The 20770-nt window shown below is 50.6% G+C and overlaps 9 protein-coding genes across 9 annotated transcripts; 6 read left to right on the forward strand and 3 right to left on the reverse strand.

Moving 5' to 3' along the window:
• Positions 1-566: 566 nt before the first annotated feature.
• ALTATR162_LOCUS4266 (uncharacterized protein) lies at positions 567-1040 on the forward strand (the record flags this gene model as incomplete). The annotated part of the gene is made up of 1 exon (XM_043311876.1): positions 567-1040. The coding sequence occupies one exon, from the start codon at positions 567-569 to the stop codon at positions 1038-1040; it is 474 nt and encodes a 157-aa protein (XP_043167811.1).
• A 1225-nt stretch (positions 1041-2265) lies between these two features.
• On the forward strand, positions 2266-3729 carry ALTATR162_LOCUS4267 (uncharacterized protein; the record flags this gene model as incomplete). The annotated part of the gene is made up of 2 exons (XM_043311877.1): positions 2266-2320; positions 2390-3729. 2 exons carry the CDS (start codon positions 2266-2268, stop codon positions 3727-3729), a joined length of 1395 nt encoding a protein of 464 aa, XP_043167812.1.
• A 174-nt stretch (positions 3730-3903) lies between these two features.
• ALTATR162_LOCUS4268 (uncharacterized protein) lies at positions 3904-6373 on the reverse strand (the record flags this gene model as incomplete). The annotated part of the gene is made up of 6 exons (XM_043311878.1): positions 3904-4897; positions 4948-5054; positions 5109-5227; positions 5666-5903; positions 5952-6095; positions 6143-6373. 6 exons carry the CDS (start codon positions 6371-6373, stop codon positions 3904-3906), a joined length of 1833 nt encoding a protein of 610 aa, XP_043167813.1.
• Positions 6374-6743: 370 nt separating this feature from the next.
• ALTATR162_LOCUS4269 (uncharacterized protein) lies at positions 6744-7040 on the forward strand (the record flags this gene model as incomplete). The annotated part of the gene is made up of 1 exon (XM_043311879.1): positions 6744-7040. The coding sequence occupies one exon, from the start codon at positions 6744-6746 to the stop codon at positions 7038-7040; it is 297 nt and encodes a 98-aa protein (XP_043167814.1).
• Positions 7041-10090: 3050 nt separating this feature from the next.
• ALTATR162_LOCUS4270 (uncharacterized protein) lies at positions 10091-12618 on the forward strand (the record flags this gene model as incomplete). The annotated part of the gene is made up of 3 exons (XM_043311880.1): positions 10091-10202; positions 10253-12057; positions 12109-12618. 3 exons carry the CDS (start codon positions 10091-10093, stop codon positions 12616-12618), a joined length of 2427 nt encoding a protein of 808 aa, XP_043167815.1.
• Positions 12619-12837: 219 nt separating this feature from the next.
• Positions 12838-14505, reverse strand: ALTATR162_LOCUS4271 (uncharacterized protein; the record flags this gene model as incomplete). Its single annotated transcript, XM_043311881.1, has 1 exon — positions 12838-14505. One exon carries the CDS (start codon positions 14503-14505, stop codon positions 12838-12840), a length of 1668 nt encoding a protein of 555 aa, XP_043167816.1.
• A 1341-nt stretch (positions 14506-15846) lies between these two features.
• On the forward strand, positions 15847-16689 carry ALTATR162_LOCUS4272 (uncharacterized protein; the record flags this gene model as incomplete). Its single annotated transcript, XM_043311882.1, has 3 exons — positions 15847-15906; positions 15977-16252; positions 16321-16689. The coding sequence occupies 3 exons, from the start codon at positions 15847-15849 to the stop codon at positions 16687-16689; spliced, it is 705 nt and encodes a 234-aa protein (XP_043167817.1).
• Positions 16690-17300: 611 nt separating this feature from the next.
• ALTATR162_LOCUS4273 (uncharacterized protein) lies at positions 17301-18203 on the forward strand (the record flags this gene model as incomplete). The annotated part of the gene is made up of 1 exon (XM_043311883.1): positions 17301-18203. One exon carries the CDS (start codon positions 17301-17303, stop codon positions 18201-18203), a length of 903 nt encoding a protein of 300 aa, XP_043167818.1.
• Positions 18204-18825: 622 nt separating this feature from the next.
• Positions 18826-20336, reverse strand: ALTATR162_LOCUS4274 (uncharacterized protein; the record flags this gene model as incomplete). Its single annotated transcript, XM_043311884.1, has 5 exons — positions 18826-19212; positions 19263-19791; positions 19846-20003; positions 20056-20196; positions 20292-20336. 5 exons carry the CDS (start codon positions 20334-20336, stop codon positions 18826-18828), a joined length of 1260 nt encoding a protein of 419 aa, XP_043167819.1.
• Positions 20337-20770: the final 434 nt, after the last annotated feature.

A 20770-nucleotide genomic window follows, 5' to 3' on the forward strand; every position in this document is an offset into this window, starting at 1 on the left:
ACGTGTCGTTTCGGATCTGCCCGTGGTTCTAGCGCGTACATCGACGAGACGTTGCGAGCCAACCAACGCGTCGCGCAGCCGGTGGGTCGGCGCGTAACGCTAGATCTCGCGCTGTCAACTACCCGCCTACCCATCGGCCTATCCACCCGAGATATTCTTAGAAATTGGATTGTACATATGAGGCTCTGTTCTTGCGATGATGGTACTGTATTCTCAGCCTCAAACAACTTTCTTTCCTTCCGTCGATTCCATTCAATTCTTTCCTTTTGAGTGTGTTCCGCGAGCAGCTCAGTGTTTCATTCGCAAATTCACTTGCTTCTTTCCTTCAGTCAAGTCTCAGCATAGCGACGGAGTTTTTCCATCGGTTTTCAGATATTCTCATTTACTCATTGCGAGCCGAATTTCCAATAGCGCGCAAGTCGTGTCTAATACCAACAACGACAGCCCGTGTTACGATTACACCATCCCTTCGTCTACGGAACGTTCCAAGAATTTTCCAACTCCATCTCGAGCAATCTCCATCCTCCGATCAAGCGCGATCATAACCGGCTGCTATCAACGCAACAATGTCCTGCCAACCCTTCACCTCCGTCCCTCAACCACCCACCACACTCCCCTCTTGCGCCGTACCTGTTGGTGGTTCCAATTCTTCAATCCTTGACGCATGCTGCAACGGACACATCAATGCCATCGCTACATACTCCGCCCCCGACACAACCACATTACCAATATCAGCATCGTCAACGCCGGTCATCGTCAACTCTGAAGACAACGACGGCTGCTTCCAGTACTGCATCACCGATTCTCCAAACATCGTTCAGAGTTGCTTAGCACAGAAGATGGAGGAATACGAGAAGGACAGCGCGAGTGGCATGGGCATGTTCGGCTGCTTCAACACGGAAAAGGCGGTTGGTGCGAGGAAGATTGATGACGATGGTGGATATGCTAGTGCAGCTGCTAGGATTGGTGGAAGTGGGAGCTGGGTCATTACAGCTTTGCTCGGTCTGAGTGTTGTTGGCGCGGTTATGGGAGGTGTTTGAACTGCGATGAAAAGACTGGAGTGTGATGGAGCTGTGATTGGGAGCGAAATGGTTGGTTGAGTTGTATACCACTGCTTTTGTTTAGCATTTACTGGCGTTGACGCCAAGTGTAATGAATAATGACATTTCCGATATCTCAGCCTTCGCAGTAGTCTGATACTGCAGCAGTGATGACATCTGTTAGGCAATGGTTCGAACAGCTTCGTTGCACTCCAGAAGGCGTAACCAAGATACGGCCATTCCACACATTCACAATGCGCTTCGACAGCATTGTATGGTAACTCCACCGGTTCCATTTAAACCACGAAGACCGTGACTACACTACACATCAGCCGTGATATGTTATTAACGAACTTTCGCAATTCTCCTACATAGCAGTAGAACAAACGTTTTGTCTGCCCGTGAGCTGGAAGCCCGCAACACCAATGCCAGACCAACCACAAATCATCAAATATCGTCAGCAAAGGTTTGTGCATCCAACGCCTCTTCCAATTCCAACGTTTACCATAGTACGGAGCCTAGAAGTGAAATCAGAACAAGAAGCATCTAGAGGCTCGTCTGTCGAAACCCAGCGACAACCAGAGGCTCAATCAGACGAAACCCTTGAGCGAAAGGACAGCGTAGTATCCCAGCCTGTGTCTGAATCGCCCCTCTCTGAACTATTTCATCCCCCTGCTGGAACTGAGCTGCGTGTTGCTTTACAGCCATCGGAGCATACTCCAAACCACTTCTATGCATTGGGTGCGTTGGAAGCCGGTTTGAGCCAGGAGACTTCTGGCAGAAAAGTCTATTGGCGACGCTTCTTCTGCTGAGGTTTACAACAAGATATGTCGACCCAATTTTCTACTAATCCTCTAGATAGATAGTAACTCTGAGTACTCGTATGCTTCTAGAGGTGCTGAGATAGCGTGTATGCACAGTAGTCGAATGATACTCGTCGTTGTCATTTTGATGTATGTCGCATGTACCATCAATCAATGATTTTTTGTTGTTGTTGAAACACCTCCTTGTCTTGACAGTAAAAGCATAAGTCATGTTTACCTAATGGTGTTGATGAGTCTATAGTGGTTGAGGGGTTTAGTCGATGTGGAGACAAGGGAAAGTTCCCCGCGACTTTTAGCGCTATCGCACCCCTGCCGCCGATGCGGAGCGTCATATCTTTTTCTTGAACGCGCAAACAGTCACAATCCAATTACACAAACATTGTCCTCTCAATACACTCAAGATGGCTGCCGAAAAGAAAGTAGCAGAGAACATGCTCTGGGGAGGTCGTTTCACAGGTTTGTGAAGCCAATGGCTCGAATGAGCCTGTAAACACTTACGATGACTGGATACTAAGACGCGTACAGAGGGCCTTGACCCAGTCATGGAGCAGTACAATGCTTCTCTACCATATGACCGTCTGTTCTACGCCGAAGATATTGCCGGTTCAATCGCGTTCGCTCGCGCCAATAAGAACAATGGCATCCTGACCGCCGAAGAGTTCGCTGCCATCGAGAAGGGCATGGCACAGATCAAGGAAGAGTGGGCGTCGAATTCCTTCGAGGTCAAGGCCAACGATGAAGACATTCACACTGCCAACGAGCGACGACTCAGCGAGATCATTGGCAAGGACATTGGAGGGAAGCTTCACACAGGGCGTAGCAGGAACGAGCAAGTCGCGACCGATATGCGGTTATGGTTGAGGGAGCAGCTCAGGACACTGGAAGGCTACCTGAAGCTCCTGATCAAGACATCGGTACAGCGAGCAGAGGCTGAGATTGACGTGCTCATGCCCGGCTACACACATCTCCAGAAGGCGCAGCCAGTCCGATGGTCGCACTGGATCCTATCGCATGCCACCGCTTTCGCGTCCGAACTCGAGCGCCTCCGCGAAGTCATTAAGCGTGTCAACCGTTCCCCACTCGGTTGCGGTGCGCTGGCAGGCAACCCCTTCAACATCGACCGTGATGCCATGGCCAAGGAGCTTGGGTTTGAAGGCCTGCTCACAAACTCACTCAACGCTGTCGGAGATCGCGACTTCGTTTTTGAGACACTACAATGGGGTTCAAGCTTCATGCTCAAGATGTCGCGCTGGGCGGAGGATTTGATCATATACTCAAGTCTCGAGTTTGGCTTCGTGCGGTTAGCTGATGCTTATTCGACCGGAAGCTCCCTGATGCCACAGAAGAAGAACGCAGACTCTCTCGAACTGATCCGGGGAAAGAGTGGTCGTGCTTTCGGACACATGGCGGGGTTATATGTCACCATCAAGGGCTTACCCACGACCTACAACAAGGACCTGCAAGAGTCTGTCGAGCCTCTTATCGACCATATCAAGACCGTCAGCGACTCCATCCAGATCGCTACTGGTGTTCTATCAACCCTGAACATCAATGTCGACAAGATGCAGGCTGCATTGGCCCCAGAGATGCTAGCCACGGAGTTCGCAGACTACCTTGTCCGGAAGGGCGTACCTTTCCGTGAGGGTCACCACATCTCGGGACGTGTCGTTGCCCTAGCAGAGACTGAAAATGTTCCCATGGACAAGCTGAGCCTTGAGCAGCTCAAGGGCATTGACTCCCGGTTAGGTGACGACGTGGTTGAATGCCTAGACTATGAGCGCGCAGTAGAGTTGAAGAACGCCACTGGTGGTACAAGCAAGAGCGCTGTCATGGAGCAGATTGACATCTTGAAGGCGATTCTCTAAAGCAAAGATCTTTCTTGAGCGACGCTAGAAATCAGGATTAGACAATATCTACGGTATTGACAGGCTACGAGATATGAGAAATGATTACTATTCGATTGAGACACTCAATAGCTTTTTTCTCGAGCTCATCGCTCGCGATGTGCAAAACGTAGGATTTCAGCAGATCTGATCTATCTACAACCGACCGCGTACGTAGTTAGAACCATATATTCTCTGCATGATCGAACACTTCCAGCACAGATCAATATCGCCGCTCGAGTCCGAGGAAGCAGTTGTAACTGGCGACACGGGCGACTCACATTCATCTGTTTGGACGCCTTCACTACAAAGCGTCGAAAGGAAATTCAGCGGCATTTCGTAGTCACCGACACGTGCTTTCGGTTCCTCGTTCAAGTCATAAAGCAGATTATTCCACCAAACCTCATCATGGTCGAACGTATGATATACGGTCCGACCACACTGCGTACATAGATCGGGCTCCAGCTCTACAGGTTCAAATTCCAGCTCGAAAAGTTTCGTGAGACTTTCGACCGTCCAACCAGCTGTCACCAGTGGCGCTTGAGCTAATTCATCGGCGATGAAAGTTTTGATATCATACCCCATATCGCGGATAAGTTGTCTCCATTTAAAAAACCAAGATGACCTCCGCAGAGCTAGTGAGGTGGGAGTATCTAGTCGTTGTGAATCATCGCCACCATAGGACGAAGATGTCATACCCACTCGGTGTGGGTCGGCGCCATGCTCGAGGAGGAGTTTAATGCCAGGTACTACCGTATCCGAGAAGTTTTCTGCAATCTTGCCATGCATAGGCGTATAGCCACCTTCGACAACACTAGCATTGACAAGATTACCAACAAAATCAAGCACCCGGCGCACCAGATTAGGGCTTTCAAGGCAAAACGTGAGTAACCATGCAACGATAGGAGGGGAGTGGTTCGCTCGGATATCACTCAGGAACGTGTCGAGAATCCATTCTGAGACTTCTGTAGTGTCGCAGAGACCAGTCGATGCTCGTTCTCGTTCAAGAACCACCAAGACCATCTTCCAGGCCTGGCTTTCATGGTCTGTAAATTCCAAGTCGTCCAAGAGCAAACGAAGTGCTTCGATTCTTTGTTGCGAGGGTACTTGTATCGTGCTTGTGATTGTGGCAGCGGTCACCAACGGGGAGCTGTATGCTGTCAGTTCATCAAGCGATCATTAAACAGATCCTGAGCTTACCAGTGCTCGTAGTTACCACTGGGAAAATCGAATGTCAGAGCTTGTCTACTTGATCCGGCTCGCAGCAAAGTCTTGATGAGAGGAATGTTGCAATGCCAAGATGCCACCTAGGCTATTAGCCAATATCGGCGATACCAAGAGGCACATTCGTGTAAGCTTACATGAAGTGGAGTCCATCCCTTAGAGTTGGTATCCCATGGTGATGCCTGGCCACTAGCTAGCAGAGAGTTGACCGCCATGACATTTCCCTGCTCGCAGAACTCGAAGATGAGCGCCTTATCTGGAACCGCGTGAAACGATTGTAAGGAGTTCTTTCACGCAGTTCCTTCCCTCAGTAGAGTGATTCGGAATCCATATCGTAGGCCCCACCACATGAGCCAGCTTGCAGGATAGAAAGTGAACTGTGTTTCTATCTCCGTTCCTATTCTCGAACTTCCGCCTTCGTCCGTGAATGCGGGGTTTTCAACGAAGAATTTATTAGTGTTGAGGTAAATTGTACCAAATAACGAATGAGAGATTGAGGCGTAAGATCCATGGAAATATTCTGATCCAAGGTGTCGTGCTCGTCGGCGTCTTGAGTCGTTATCCAATCGTGCGGAGCTTCTGGCACTTTCTACGTCTGCCCCAGGACTACTGTAGTCCTCGGTGTGTGTTGTACGACCCAGTCTCTCTCGACTGTCTTCTTCCCCTTGAGTCGGATTTCCAACAACTAATTTACTAGCCATGCCTTCTACCGCTTTGTCAATGGCTGCTTGCATGCCAGACTGAATCCAGGGCTGAGGGACATTAGCAGTGACTCGCCTCATTTCCGATTTCAGACTCGCAAGATGGCCTTGCACATCGAGTGGCTCATCTAGTTCTGTCGAAACTGTTCCACCGGCCTTATGCACGTTGAGCTTTGTAAAACCTTCAGTCAAAGCAGTCATTGTCTGCTCGTGAAAACGATACTGTACTTTCTTGTCTTTATCAGCCAACCATCTAGAGTCCGAGTCGGATAAACGCACTCGTTGAGATTGAATCGAGCCAATAGCAACGTAGCTTTGGTCTCGCTCAAAGAGAGTCGAAATTGCATCAGCTGATTGCTGCGTAAGGATATCTTGAAGCTGCTCCAAGTGCGCAACACGCGGCCGTCTGATGCTAATCCAATCCTGTATTTTGCCATGATTGCAAGTAGTGCGTCGACTTGCATCGAAACGTTTCGTAGTATCGGGTCGAGAGTCGCATCTGGTCCATATTGCTTCTCTTTATGTTGTATCTCCCGAATCACACTCTCGAGTAGACGAAGTTCTCGTACCAAACCAACGATGTCCTTTGGTGCACCCCGTACCTTTTCCCAGAATTCACAGAAACTATGTACCTTATCAAGCAGTTGCACGGAGAGAGATACTACTGCGAAGGCGCTAGCAACACCTGAGATAACCTCCATCCCCACTATTTACAGACGCTTGATTAGTCGGACCGATGAGGTAGAGAACATGGTAGCGGTCATCAGCGCTGTTATAAACATACCCCGCACACGCGGCTGGCTCAGCCCCCAATCTTGGAAGGATGCAAGGCTGAAGTTCAGCCTTGTGAATCCGCACCCGGTAGACCGTACCATTTTCGCCATAACCATCAGGCTGATTTTTAGCTATTCGTGTGCACTTACCCCACTTCATCTACATATGCAGCCCGCGGATCCGCGTCAGCGACTCAACGAACTGTATGCTCCAGGATAGATGTTATTACAATGGATCTAACTTACATCTCACCGCTTTGTTGTTTTATACTCGAGGCTCAGTCTTCTTACCTGCAGAATGCAGCAAGACTCACATAGCACCGACGTCGTCGCCAACATCAATTACTTCCCTGCGACAGGTGTACCCATCCCCAAGTCAGCATGGAGAACGAAATATCTGCACGATAACGATGAACACACCCGTTCCATGCTCATCCGAGATGTACGAAAGGCCGATAAGACCTTTGACTTAGATGTGAACGGCTTCACATTCGTGACGCTGCCGCGTAAGGAACGAGTAGGACGAGGAAGTAGTGAAGAAGATGTGAAGCGAGAGTACTACCCCGAGTTGGAGGAAGTGACTAAGAACTTGTAATGCCCCCCTGGCATCTTAACAACTCGCGAATGACGGAGCGAAAACTGTCTGCGAGAGTGAGATAGCTAACACTACCGCCCACTCGCAGAACCGGTGCATCAACCGCCCACGTATTCAATCACGTCATCCGAGCGCATTCTTCGCCTACCGAGAAAGGTATCCAGGACGCTCATGGCCGCTGGCAAGACATCCCCTCTGGTCACCCACATGTCGACTACGAGGGCTCTCCCGACGCCTTAACCGGCACGCTTAGCGAACTCTCCCTCCCCTCACACATCAATAACCTTTTCATCACCTCTTCTCGTTTCTGTTTCCTCGGCGCCTGGCGCCCCCTGAAAGCCGTGAAAAAAGATCCGTTAGCCGTATGCGACGCAACCACCGTCCCAGACAGCGATTACCAGGTGAGATTAAGAGAGTTTAGTCGGACGGGGAATAAGAGCAAGAATTATGTTATGAGTCATGGAGGGAAGGAGCAGAGGCATGAGTGGTGGTATATGAGCAATATGCAGCCGTGGGAGATGGTAGTGTTCAAAGGGTTGGATTCGAAGAGGGAGGAAGCGGGGTGGAGGTGTCCGCATACAGCGTTCAGGGTCAAGGGAAGTGGGGACGAAGAGCCGAGGGAGAGTATTGAGGCTAGGATTGTTTGTTTTTGGAAGTAGAGATATAGACCCTTGTCTCTGCGGGTGTAATGACGGGGCAATGGGTTGGTATATTTGTGGCGACCTGATCCGGAAATGGCGGAATGCAATCATTCGTGTATTATGATCCACAACTCATTCCCGCCCAAATTGAAGAATTCATATTATTGTGTAAGTCTCTGGAAAGACGCGAAAAGAAAACGTCGTCCCTAAGCTATCGCTCTCATCGTTCCTCCGTTCGTTACTTCGTGATCGCGTTGAGTAGGCAGCCTGGAAAATGTATCTTAACCCAAAACATTATTCTTCTCATTAACAAGAAGAGCTTAAAAGACTCCATAAGAACCCACAACGACATGCGCACATGGTGATACCCAGGAAGAATCGAGGGAAATCCCTCAACTGAGCGGATACCACTTGTGAGTATCGAAAAGATACGAGTAAAACACTATGCAGACTGCGAGAGCTGTATGAAGCAATCAATAAGAAGCCTCAGCGCCGTGCGACGTACTAATAATTCGTCCATAACTCAGGTCGAGCCGGATCCGTTCGAGGCAGAACAAAGGAGCGTATATTAGAGGTAGATTGCGGTCTCGCGGGCCTTTCGGGTTGTTCCTGTATAGCCTGTAGATCGTGAAGAGAGTGTGGCCTGCGCGTATTGTGGCTGTTGCGACGAGGTGAAACATCCGGTTGACTACCCATTCTGAAATAGGGCCGGTTGCTCAGCACGAGATTCTGTTGTTCTGCTATTCTGAATTTTGGTTCTTGGCTCATTCTGTAATCTGCTTGGAGGCTTATGCTCGAAGGCTGGCCTCCATCCTGGGTTGACTTCGTTCTCAGGAGCTCCCACCACATAACTTCTTTCCTCAATGCAACAAACGGGGGCTCGGCGTAGACATCTCGCTTGATGTTGGCCATACCATATCTGCAGTGCTTCTTATTGTGTTCCTTGATCACTTTGCCCAGAACCAAACTGAATGCTTCGTTAGATCTTATTCCGAGCTGTGCGACGGCTATATCGTCCGAGACGAGTCGACGTGCAAGTAGCTTTTGATTCTTGTCCATGCCCAGCTTACCGGGTAGCAGCCCTCGCCGTCGCGTCCAGAATGAAGTCTTAGTATAAAGTAACGTCTTGTTATGGTTTCCACTATCACACCTGTGTGACCGGAAAGCGTACAGTTGTTCGAAAATGTAAGCGACATCAATTCCAATGGTCCGTGTTGGCTGCATTATATAATCGATGATGAAGTTTCGGTCATCATCTTTTAGCAGGCTCTGGGTGTTGTCGATGACTGCCTCGTATGCTTTATGAGTGGCATCGGCGTACTCGAGGACAACACGCATTTCTTGGAAAGTCAGAAGGCTCGTGTTTCGCGTAGAGAGGTTCGCGGTGCATAGATGGGGAGAAGATGCAGCGAGGGCGTGATGGAGCTCATGAAAGTCGATATCGTGGCTGTATACCAGTATATCAAGGAGAACACGGATAAGAACATTGACTGCAGCAGTCCTATCGCAAGGGAATTGCAAGCCTGTATCGTAGCCCACGACTTGGTCTGGCCTAAAAGGATACGATTCTGGAGCGTTGAGTTGAGAATCATTATTTGAGTTGCCCGGATTGCGGTGAGTGGATTGCGGTGAGTGGATCTTTGGTGAGTGTTTTGTGAAGCAGAGGGTTTTGGGTTAGCTGAATTGCGTAAACGGGTATGCTGGTAGGCTTGCTTTGCAACGGGAGTCTGGCAGCTCGCGTTAGACGTCTGCCTTGTTGACCCTACGCCCGGCTCCTTCGCGCCCTCTTGAGAAATTGTCGGCATCGCAAGGTCCATCTGTGATAGAACGAATACTGTCGAAAATAGTTATAGAGACAACGCTGACGCGACTGCCAGTGTCAGTAGGACTAATAGAGAGAGATGAGGAAACCATAGAAACGAGCGTGAGGGGAACAGTGTGACCCTCATAGAGTTACCTTACAACGATGAACGTAACCATCGTCAAGTTACGACTTGTAAGGGTCCAAAGCGGAGTCGTTCATTGCCTACACCTTAGCACGAAGACGAAGGTGTGGCGCGCTTGAAGACGTGTTATAGTAATCATTCGACTTGGCAATCTATCTACGAAGCGTATTCGACTAACAGCTCGCATCAGTTAGTATGATAGATTGATCATTGTAACTTTTACATGCAGAGTGGAGTTGTGAAGTGAAAAGGGAGTCGAGGGATGGGATGCAGGGATCTTGCGCATGACGCCACAGCCGAGGAACCAAAATTATTCCACTTAGGCAAGGTTATCGATAACGATTCAAAATTATCGCCATCCCACTCTCCACCACCAAACAGTGTTGCGCAGTGTCTTTGACCTAGTGCAGTCAAAGTGGCGTCGATTCCTTTCAGATTCAAATCAGGTGGCAGCGGCAACAACATGGCTCCCATCGCTGCGCAATCGCACCACCACCGCAGTACTACCAAGAAGGACAAGAAGGGCTTCAAGTCTCGCCATGCCACCAAAGGCGCGCTCAAGGAACAGAGCAAGGGTAAGTCCTTCACCACCACCAGGCTCGACTATGCTGATTGTATCTCCCAGGCAAGGTCAACTCCCTCTCATTTGAGTTCGGCAGCCGCAAGACCCCCCACCAACAAGTCGTGAGCAAGATCGACCGCCGCAACCGCGCCAAGCAGATGCGCATCAACAAGGACCATGAACACGCCAAATCTTCAAACGTATTCGCCGGAAAAGATGGTGCGCCGAGGATCACTGCGCTCATCCCGCTGTGTTCGGACGTTTCCACTGCGGCAGCTGTGCGCAGCCTGAACTCCAGTCTGGACATTGAGGAGGAGGTCCCAGAGGCAGGATGGACACGCACAAGTGTCGACCGCTTCAAGCAAAAAGTGCAATACCTGATCGTCAAGAGGGACCTTCTCGCCGCTCTCGATGCATGCCGTGTCGCCGATTTCGTTGTCTTCATTCTGTCGGCGCATGAGGAAGTGGACGCAGAGGGTGAGCTGATACTGAAATCGGTTGAAAGCCAGGGTATTTCAAACACTTTCACCGTCGTACAAGGACTAGACAAGGTCGAACCCGCCAAAGCCAGGCCTTCTGTCGTCTCCTCGCTCAAGTCATACATCACCCACTGGCTACCCTCCACCGAGCGCGTCTACTCTCTCGACAACCGACAAGAAGGCGCAAATCTCGTCCGATCGCTATGCACAACCACCACAAAGGGTGTTCGATGGAGGGACCAGAGAAGCTACATGTTCATCGAGGACATCGCGTGGCCTGGTGGCAAGTCAGCTGTCAGCGAGGATGGTACTGGCGATGTAGTCATTACTGGTGTCGTCCGGGGTCTTGGACTCAAGGCCGACAGGCTAGTACAGGTGGGAGACTGGGGTGACTTCCAAGTCGACAAGATCGTCGCTGCGTCGCTGGAGTCGAGAAAGAAGAACAAGGAGGAAGAGATGGCTGTTGACACAGAGGGCGATGACACCCTGGAGCGTCCAACGGAAGACCAGGACGATCTTGCAGATCTCGCCCCGGAGGAGACTATCATGGACGACGTTACTAACTACGCCACGTCCATCGCACCCTCTGAGCGCAAGGGTGTTCTACTCGATGATCACCACTACTTCTCAGACGAGGAAGAGGAGGTCGCCCCTGCAAAACAGAGGCGGTTACCAAAGGGTACGAGTAACTACCAGGCCGCATGGTACCTCGACGATATGTCCGACTCGGGTTCTGATCTCGAGGATTTCGACATGGATGTTGACGAAGACAACCAGAGCCAGCCTGCGCACCCTGCAGATGGTGTGGAAGGCATGGATGTCGATGGCAAGGCCATGACAGAGGGAGGACCATCTGAATACCCACAGTCGGAGATGTTCCTAGATCCATCACCAGAGGACGAGATTGCACAGATTGAGGAGTACCGAAGGTCTAGAAAAACGGAAGAAGACGAAGATCTGGAGTTCCCTGATGAGATCGAGCTGCATCCGAACGTGAATGCACGAGAGCGTCTCATCCGCTACCGCGGACTGAAGAGTCTGAAGAACAGCACTTGGGAAACTGAAGAGGATCGACCATACGAGCCGGAGGAGTGGCAACGGTTGCTCGACATTTCCGACTACAAGCGTACAGCGACCAAGTTCATGCGCGAAGCCTGGGCTGGTGGTGTCAAGCCTGGAACTCGGGTCAGCGTACATATTCGCGGTGTCCCATTACAATTCCAGGACATGCAATCACGACCAATGGCCTTGTTCTCGCTGCTTAGACACGAGCACAAGCGCACAGCCTGCAACTACAGCATCTTACTCAGCTCCGAGCACGAGTCGCCGATCAAGTCGAAGACTGAGATGATTGTGCAGTGCGGACCAAGGAGGATAGTGATTAACCCAGTAAGTTATCATGAACATGTGCTTCATAACTCGATACTAACAGTACCTCAGCTTTTCTCCCATGCTGGTAACACACCCAACAATGTGCACAAATTCTCCCGCTTCCTCCACCCTGGCCAGTCGGCCATTGCATCCTTCATCGGTCCTCTAACCTGGGGCAATGTTCCACTCCTCTACTTCACACGCAACACTCCCTCTCCTGACCATCCTTCCTCACTTCGCTTGATCGCGACAGGAACATCTCTCCCACCCTCCACCAACCGCATCATCGCTAAGCGCATCATCCTGACTGGTCACCCCTACAAGATCAACAAGCGCGTCGTCACAGTCCGCTATATGTTCTTCAACGACGGCGACGTCAAGTGGTTCAAGAGCTTGCCTCTTTGGACAAAGCGTGGAAGAAGTGGTTTCATCAAGGAGAGTTTGGGTACGCATGGATACTTCAAGGCTACTTTTGACGGCAAGATCAGCCCAATGGACGCCGTTGCTGTCAGTTTGTACAAGAGGGTCTGGCCAAGAGGCGCGAGGGCGTGGAGGGGAGAGTTGGACCAGGCTGCTTGAAGGCATATACGCATCAATGACTTTTTATGATATCATGGGCATTTTAGGCATTTTAGATAGGTAAAATGGGTATGGAGTTTTATTGTTCGTCCTCTTACGAGCACCTCAGTCGATTATCAAGGGTACCAGATCTGTGATGTAAACGCCGTGAAATGCTGATACAAAATATGCTTTTCACCCTCCAACGCCAAGTATGATATCTTGAGAAGGGAACTAGGCTCACTTCCTAGCAAACCTCTCAAGCGCAGGACCATACTCCTTCTTCAGCCTCTCCTTCCTCTCAATCTGCCTCTTCTGCATATTCTTCAGCGCCTCCCTCGCCCTCTCCTTCTCCTCATCAACTACATTCTTTGTTCCACTCTTCCTCAGATACCTCCTCAGCGCCGAGTTCCTGCCCTTGCCCCTCTTCTTCAGCATGTCCACCTTATCCGGTTCCTTTTCTCCTCTCGCCGCCCTGTACTCCTTCTGTCGTTCTTCGTTGGACGCCAAGTCAAGGTTACCGACGAAGTTGGGGTCTAGAGCAATCATCTCGGGTTGGATCTTCTCGAGGAGAGCGTGGACTTCAGTTTCGCGGCGTTGCTTGGAGGTTTCGTAGGGGTTGGTGCCGGGTTCTAGGGTATCGGGGTTGGGTTCACCGGAGCCGGGAACGATGATGGAGGAGAAGCCCTTGTCGTGGGATATACCGAGGACGTCTTCGAAGGGGCAGAAGCGTACGCGACCAATGTTTAAACCTTCGCCGCCCCAGCCCATGTACGGCATTATGGGTGGTGTTTGGTCTTCGGAGTTTCGGCGGAAGATGTCGTCTTTGTAGATGGCGGCTTGGGTGCCGAAGCCGACGGCTGTGAGGTTGCGGTCTGAGATGGAGAGCGTGGTGCCCGGGACGCGCAGCGTTTGCTGGTGCATCTCTTTGAACATACGGATGTCCCAGACGGACATGCGCCGGTCTTGTGATGTGCTGACCATGTAGGTTCCTGATCTGTCTACCGCGATGCTTCGTACTGGGCCGCGATGTGGGAGAAGTTTGACGACGGGCGTGGCGCTGTTGGGCGACCACAAAGTGACGAGTCCTTTTTGGTGACCGACGTGTAGGATCGCGTTATGTGGGTTTTGTGTGAGAGCGGTCGAGGGACCGAGTTTTGTGTATAGTTGTTGTAATGACTGTCCGGTCGAAACATCGGTGTATCGTATTATACCTGCCGTTGATACCGAGGCGAGGAGAAAGTGATATGGCAGGTATTCGAGGTGTGTGGCTTCGGAATGGTTCTTGAGCTGGTGCATCTCTACACCATCTCCCGAATAGATGTAGACGCACTTCTTCTGTGCTACCGCAAAGTTTTTCTGGTTACTCGTGTGTAACCATCGCGCGTCCCGTACCGTCTCGTTGAGTTGTAGCTCGCAGCCAACCTTTCCGTCTCTCCAGTCAAAGGTCGCGACATGGCCTTTCCTGCCTGCGATCAACAAGTCACGGCCGTTGCGACTGTATTCGCATACGTCGTACGGCCCAAGACCTTCTAACCGCAGCTCGAAACCCTTCTTTGCCGTCTCAACACCAACTTCCCGCTTGATGTCGTCTTGCCGCACTTTATATGTCCTTTCCAGCTCATTTTCGGGTTCCAACAGTCCTGGGTTGTTCTCGAGCAGAACTTCGACATTTTTCGCCTCTATCGCTGCCTGTTTGTTCTTCTCCTCGAGCGATTTGATATTTGACCGCAGCTTCTTATCCTTGACTGACTTTGGCCGTATGCGGTCGCCGCGCCCGTATTGCTTCGTGGCTGCCTCGGTGAATTCTGCGATTGCGCGGGTGTCTTCATCGTCTATGGGCGCTGCGTTTTGCGACTTGCGCCGCGGTTGCGACGTGCTGGGTTTAGGCCCGCGTTCGGTGGCCATAATGCGTGTTAAATCAGATGAAAGCCTTTTCAAAGAGAAGAGAGGTTATGTGGCCTTGCCAGCTGGTCTTGCGGTTGCAGAGGTTCCTGTGTATATCCGCTGGGGTTCTGCGCAAAAGATCGCTGGTCGCGAATTCCCCAATCCTAGAATTATTTCTGCCTCCGCTCACCGCTTCGAACTCTTGGCAAACTAGTGGTGACCGCGCCCTTGCGCGTTCCAAAGCGTCTCGTCGTTTGTTACTAACCGTCTCAAAGGTCTTATCGGACCGTAAGATGTCGCTCAGATATGATTCTCGCACTCGGTCTCCCGTACAAAGCGAACCGTACCGTGCAATTCGTCGTGGACCCTGAGGCTTTGCGGTTCCTCCATCCAATCGCATCTTGTTAAGGCTCAGCAGGCCTCAGCACTACTCCTATTCCGGTACGCTTCGCGCAGGAGTGTAATGCACTCTACAATCTTCAGGCATCCATCCAAACACAGCACTCGGCCACGCAAGCAAACCTCTTATCCGCGAATCATACGTCACATGCCCTACTGCGCCTCATCGCTATACCCGACTTGTGTCAACTTCTGCTAAGCACCGTAGAAACAGGTACAAGCCTTGCCAAGGACTGCTTTATGTGCTTACATGAGCTGTGATGGCTGTTCCTTACCTTATCCGGCATCCTGAGCGGTGGTTGTGAACGCAACGGTTTGTATGGCTCAGCCACGAGTGCTAAGGGGGCGTGAAGCATGGCTATGTAATGCGAGTATACCGACTGAGCTGAAGAGAAGATTACACAGTAAGTATATAGAGCTCCTGCTGCTAGGCACGATTGTATTTCATTCTCTTCATCAAAGTGTTACTGAATCTTCCCAATTGTTGCGGTTAAGCCATACATTCTTGCCGATAATTGTTGCGTTCTCCCACATCCTGTCAAGGAATGTTCCAGCACCAGGCTATGGAAACCTTTATACTAGCAGCGAGAAGCCACCTCGAGCGACGCGGGAACTCAAACACATGTCCAACTAAAGATACTCATGGCCCTAAAATCGTCCCCTTCGTCGGCAACCTTACATTCCACCAGTTCGCAACAATACTCTCCGGCGCCTGTGCCATCCTTAGCACACTTATCGTCGGCACATTGATTGCCCTTCACGCCTTTAACTACTCGAATCCTGTACAGCAAAGACAGATCATCCGAATCATGCTGTTGGTACCATGGGTGGCGCTATTCTCCTTCTTAGTTGTCTGGCGGGACGACGCCGGAGAGTACCTAGTCCATTCCCTTGATTTTGGCTGCTCCATCGCGTTATCATCCTTCTTGTTATTCATGTGCGACCTTGTGCTCTCGCATCATGATGGCTTCGACGACTTGTTTGGAGAAGGAGCGAGAGCTAAAGGTACTCTCAAAGGAAATAGTCCAAATTGGCTGAAGGCGAGTTATCACTCTACTGTAAAGACTCATAGATTTTGTCTGACTCTTTGCAGCGTACTTGGTACGGCGTGCTCCAGTTTATACCGACTAGTATCATCATATGGATCGCCACCGTAGCTAGCCTTGCTACTGGTACCTATTGCAAACAGTCCAACAGCGTGCACTTCGCGCACCTCTGGCTCACACTACTTGTCGGCTATACCACTACGGTCGCCATCATCAACTCGGTCAGGTTTTATAAGATCAACAAGAAATTGTTACAGAAGCATCGAATTCTATTCAAGCTTCTCACGTTCAAGGGTATCCTTGGTCTCAACTTCCTTCAGTCAGTAAGTTTTACAGTTCTTTGAGTGGTTCGGTATGTGTGTAGTATACTGTATACTAACAGCATCTCTAGTTCATCATTTCCCTGCTCGCAGGTCACGGGAAGCTCATTCCTACAAAGTACATGACATTCCACGATATCAATACTGGCCTGGCTTCGCTCATCCTCGCTTGCGAAATGCCCATTTTCGCAGTGCTTCTTCTCTTTGCCTTCCCACCGTTGCCATACAAGCAACAGGGCAGCCCTGCTGCTGGGCCACTGAATGCCATCTTCGATGCTTTCAACATCTCTGATTTGTTGTCGGCCTTCTATCGGGGACCCATGAGACTAGTGAGGGACCAACAAAGACAGATCATGCGTCAGGATAGTATAAGGATTGCTATGGTCTCGCCTGGTGGTCACGAAGAGAGGGAAGGCCGATCTGCTGTCCCAGCTGCCTAAGAGCAAGCGCCACGGTGTGAACAGGGAATGAATATCATTTGTACCAAACCTGCAGTTGTCACGTCGCTTATGACAGTGTTCGATAATAAGTTTCTTACTCGTGCATAGACGCTTCCCAAGTTTCCTCTGTCAGTACTTGCGTGACGACGACAACTGTCTCGATTACCTAAACTCCACTTTTCTCGTGCTTGCTGCGTCGTTGCTCGTTCCTCAGTGAAGGTGAGCACTGACCCCGCCGATAAACGCTTTTATACAAACACTGTAAGCTCTTACTTGCTGCCACCTCCATCATTTTTTATGACAACTCAATCCACATTCATGTCGCATCAACAGCGGGCCACGATGACCGTCTCAACGGACAATACAAGCTCTGCCAATGCACCATAAGTGGGATTCAACTTTCGCTACAGCTTCAACTTCTGACAAGAATCAGTTCAGCATCCGCAGCCATACAGAGACCGAAACTTTATTTACCGTTGGAGCTATGGGCCCAGGTTCTTCATCAAGTCGACGATGATTATACGCTTTGGGTTATCTGTCGGCGGGTTTCACGGACCTTCCGAGCGGAAGCCGAACGCGAGTTCGCTTGGACACGCTTGCCACTCTTGACAATGCACTGGTCCTCTCGTGACGCACAGGAGTTTGAAGGTCGCATTTACGACGTCACATTTAGAGCACTCGACATAAAGTTCCAGAGTCTTCTCGAGGACGGTTTGCGAGCTCAATTCAGCTTCAGCTTCGAATACACAATAGAAGACGCCGAAATCTCGATGGCCGTAGACAACCTTTGTGGGAGCCAAGGCCAACACTTCAAGGATATGCTGATCGAGATGATAACCATCCGAGACCCGCACTTCGAAAAGAAATACCGGCATCCAAATGATACATCACGTTACGCAACGCTTGGCTATCGTTTCGACGAAACGCAATTTACGAGGTTAGCAGTAGATATAGGCAGACAGACCTGTTCTTTTGACTGGAAGGCGTTTCTGAACCACTTCTATCAGACCATCTCTTATGTCCAAGCACAAACACCATCCAAAGAAATCATAGGCGACCTTGACAAGCAGTCCCTCAGAAACTTGCGCCTCCCAGGATACAAACACAGCAACACGTACGAGGGTTCCTATCAAGAGTGTAGGGGAAAGTGGACGAGCAAGTTTGGTGAAGAAGACGACGATAGTTATACAGAAGCCTGGTTTAGTCGCCTACGATCCGTTTACGACCAAGCAGGATTGGAATTTGACCCCAACAACCTTTACAATGGTTTTGACGAAGCTCAGGTTCGGACTTACGGGAGATCTACATACGCCCAAATGAGATGGGTGAGAAACTACAGGCTATTCGAAGACTACTGCTGCAGACACAAAATCACCGAACTACTGCTAGACCTCGAAAAGACCAATACAAGCAACAGTGACGTGGCGGTTATGGTGGGCTCGGCCAATGAAGTTCAGACAGTTGACAGTCTTGACGATGTCGACCAAGAGGGCGAAGCGGAACTGGATGAGTAGGTTGACATCGACGGGAGTGAGGCTAAGGATCATGGTGAAGATTGCGAGGATCATGGTAGGCTACACGATGGTGGTAAGGGGTTTGTGATGAGCAACGGGAAATCTTTATGATAGAGAACATGGTCTTTGCGTTCGGCACGACACTATGCCACGGCGATTGCAGATAGCTAGCGATTATTACGACCACCTCTTAATAATGAATGTGCGAGGCTCACAAGTCACACTATCAAATACGCTGATGCTATGTTGTTTGATTCACACCTCTTGAACGCTAACAGCACATACATTGTACTATAAGCCTTGTGTTGGTAACGTATTAAAGCGTGCAGACTTCTTTTGTTCACTGAACATGACTACAAATTGACTTGTTAGTTTGAACTGCTAGTTTCAACCCCCCGATGCCACTCGTAACGGGAGTTTAAACAACTGATATTTGATGCTAGTCGAAAGGCAACAACAACAAAGCCTGCTTCTTTCCAACATGCCATCAAGGCAACATTTCCCGACCATTGTACTTGGTAAACATAGCCCCAACGTCCAGCAGGGGACCATCCAAACTGCCATAAAGCCCTCTATCTACTTGTTTAAATCCGCCATCTAATACCAAACATGGCTTGCCCAACTATTGTACTTCACTGTTCCACCTCCTGGGCTGAGGTGGTAAACCGTTGGCAGATGGTCCTCTGCTTCCTGGTCTACTTCCCGGACCGTCTACAGGCGGTGCAGGTCGCATGGGTAGATTCATGACATTGCCACTGCTGGATGTCCGTGTAGGGTATGAGGGTCGTCGAGGTGCTGGTTCCTGATCGCCGTTGGCTACTCTTTGTCTGGGATTGCTGGAGTCACGCTTATGAGGGGGAGATCGCTCGCGGAGCTTCTCTTTGATAGTCGCTGCAGGTGCGGCGGGAGCGAGATGGGATTTGCGTTTGTTGTGTTCGATCATGGACACGGCCCATGCTTCTAGGTCGACGGGTGTCCGCTTCGCGGCTTGAAGGAAAGCATCATGGTCCTGCTATGTTTAGTATAACTTCCGTAAAGGTCTTGTCCAAGCAAACTTACGTATAGTTCCTTGGGTGTTGGTCGCTCGGCTGGATCCTTCATCAAGCACTTCGCAATCATATCCTCCAGAATCGATGGGAAAGCGTCGCTCTTTGGTAGCTTTGGTGAGGGTTCCAGAACGATTTGCTGCAAAAGATCCAGGATACCCTGAGGACCTCCAGCTTCGTCGTCATCACCGCTCCCAGCGAAGGGAAACTTTCCAATAGCCAGTTCCATCAACGTAAGACCAACACTCCACACATCCGACTTGACGGTGTAGGGAGATCCTTGTATCCGCTCTGGCGCCATGTACGTGCCTGTTCCTACAAAAGTTTCGGCAATAGATCCCTCCAACTCACTTGAGACACCAAAGTCGCACAGCTTGATATTTCCCTTTGAGTTTACGAGGATGTTTGAGGGCTTGAGATCGCGATGCATGATACGGTGGGCGCTGTAAAGGTAGGCAAGGCCGCCAAGCACTGCCTCTGAGATCTTTCCGAGTACGTCGACGCGGACGGGTCCAAATGTTCGTGAGACCCAGTCGAGTGACCTGATGTCCTAGTTAGTAACTCCCAGCCCATGCCACGAACCAGCTTGCACCTACCCCACGTCCATGTACTCCATGCACATTATCACATCTCCAGAAGAATTTTGGAAGGCGCCGTAAAAGTCGACAATGTAGTCTGAGTTGCAGTCGTGCATGATTCGAAGTTCTCGCACGATTCGTTTCCGTACTTCGTTCTTCGCTTCGACATGTATGACCTGCCCTTATCAGTTTTCTTCCCCAGAGATGCCCCAATCGCCTTGTACTGACCTTCCTCGCCATTATAACCTTGGTAGCAGCGTGCTGCACTTTGCTGACTGTTCCTCCATTTCCATGGCCCAGTTCCCGCAGCACTATCAGATCTTCGGCCTTCAGGTCCAGCTGGAACTCAACGCCAATCTCAAGTGTATCCTGTTTCTCGTCGTTGGCTCGGGCGCCGGGTATTTGGGCGTCTCCGGCGGAGGGGCGGGCTTGGGTGGGGGAGCGCTGAGTGCGAGGCCCTTGACGTTCTTCCTCTTCATCGTCTTCTGCTTGAAGGACGACTCGGCCATCTTGAAGGTTTGCGCCGGGCGCTGTGGTGGTGCAGGTGAAGGTGGACGGGTGCAGCAGCTGCAAGGGATGGACTATGCCTTCAAAGACAAAGAATCCAGGTGTACAAGAGGGTGTATGCTGGCTTCAGTTTCGAGTTTGCCGCCCAACGCTGCGTCGACGATGGTACGCCAATCACGGAAATAGCCCAAAGGAGGACAGCGTCTATTGGTTTTCTTTTGCGGGCGCCTGGCGAGCGAATGTGCGTAGGCAAGAGAATGCAGGGACCGATTGGAAAGTCGGCCGTCAGGTATAAAGGACAATGTCTCGGGCGTGGTTGACAGCAAACCAAATCAGGAGAGGTCGTGGTCGTGTCAGTATCCAGGGCTAGGTGGCTAGGTGGTGGGGCGCGCTGGTGGGGTTCCAAGCATGCAGCGTCTATCGTCTATAAACTCGG

Source organism: Alternaria atra (genome assembly GCF_907166805.1).
Source record: "Alternaria atra isolate CS162 genome assembly, contig: 23, whole genome shotgun sequence".
Lineage (NCBI taxonomy): Eukaryota > Fungi > Ascomycota > Dothideomycetes > Pleosporales > Pleosporaceae > Alternaria > Alternaria atra.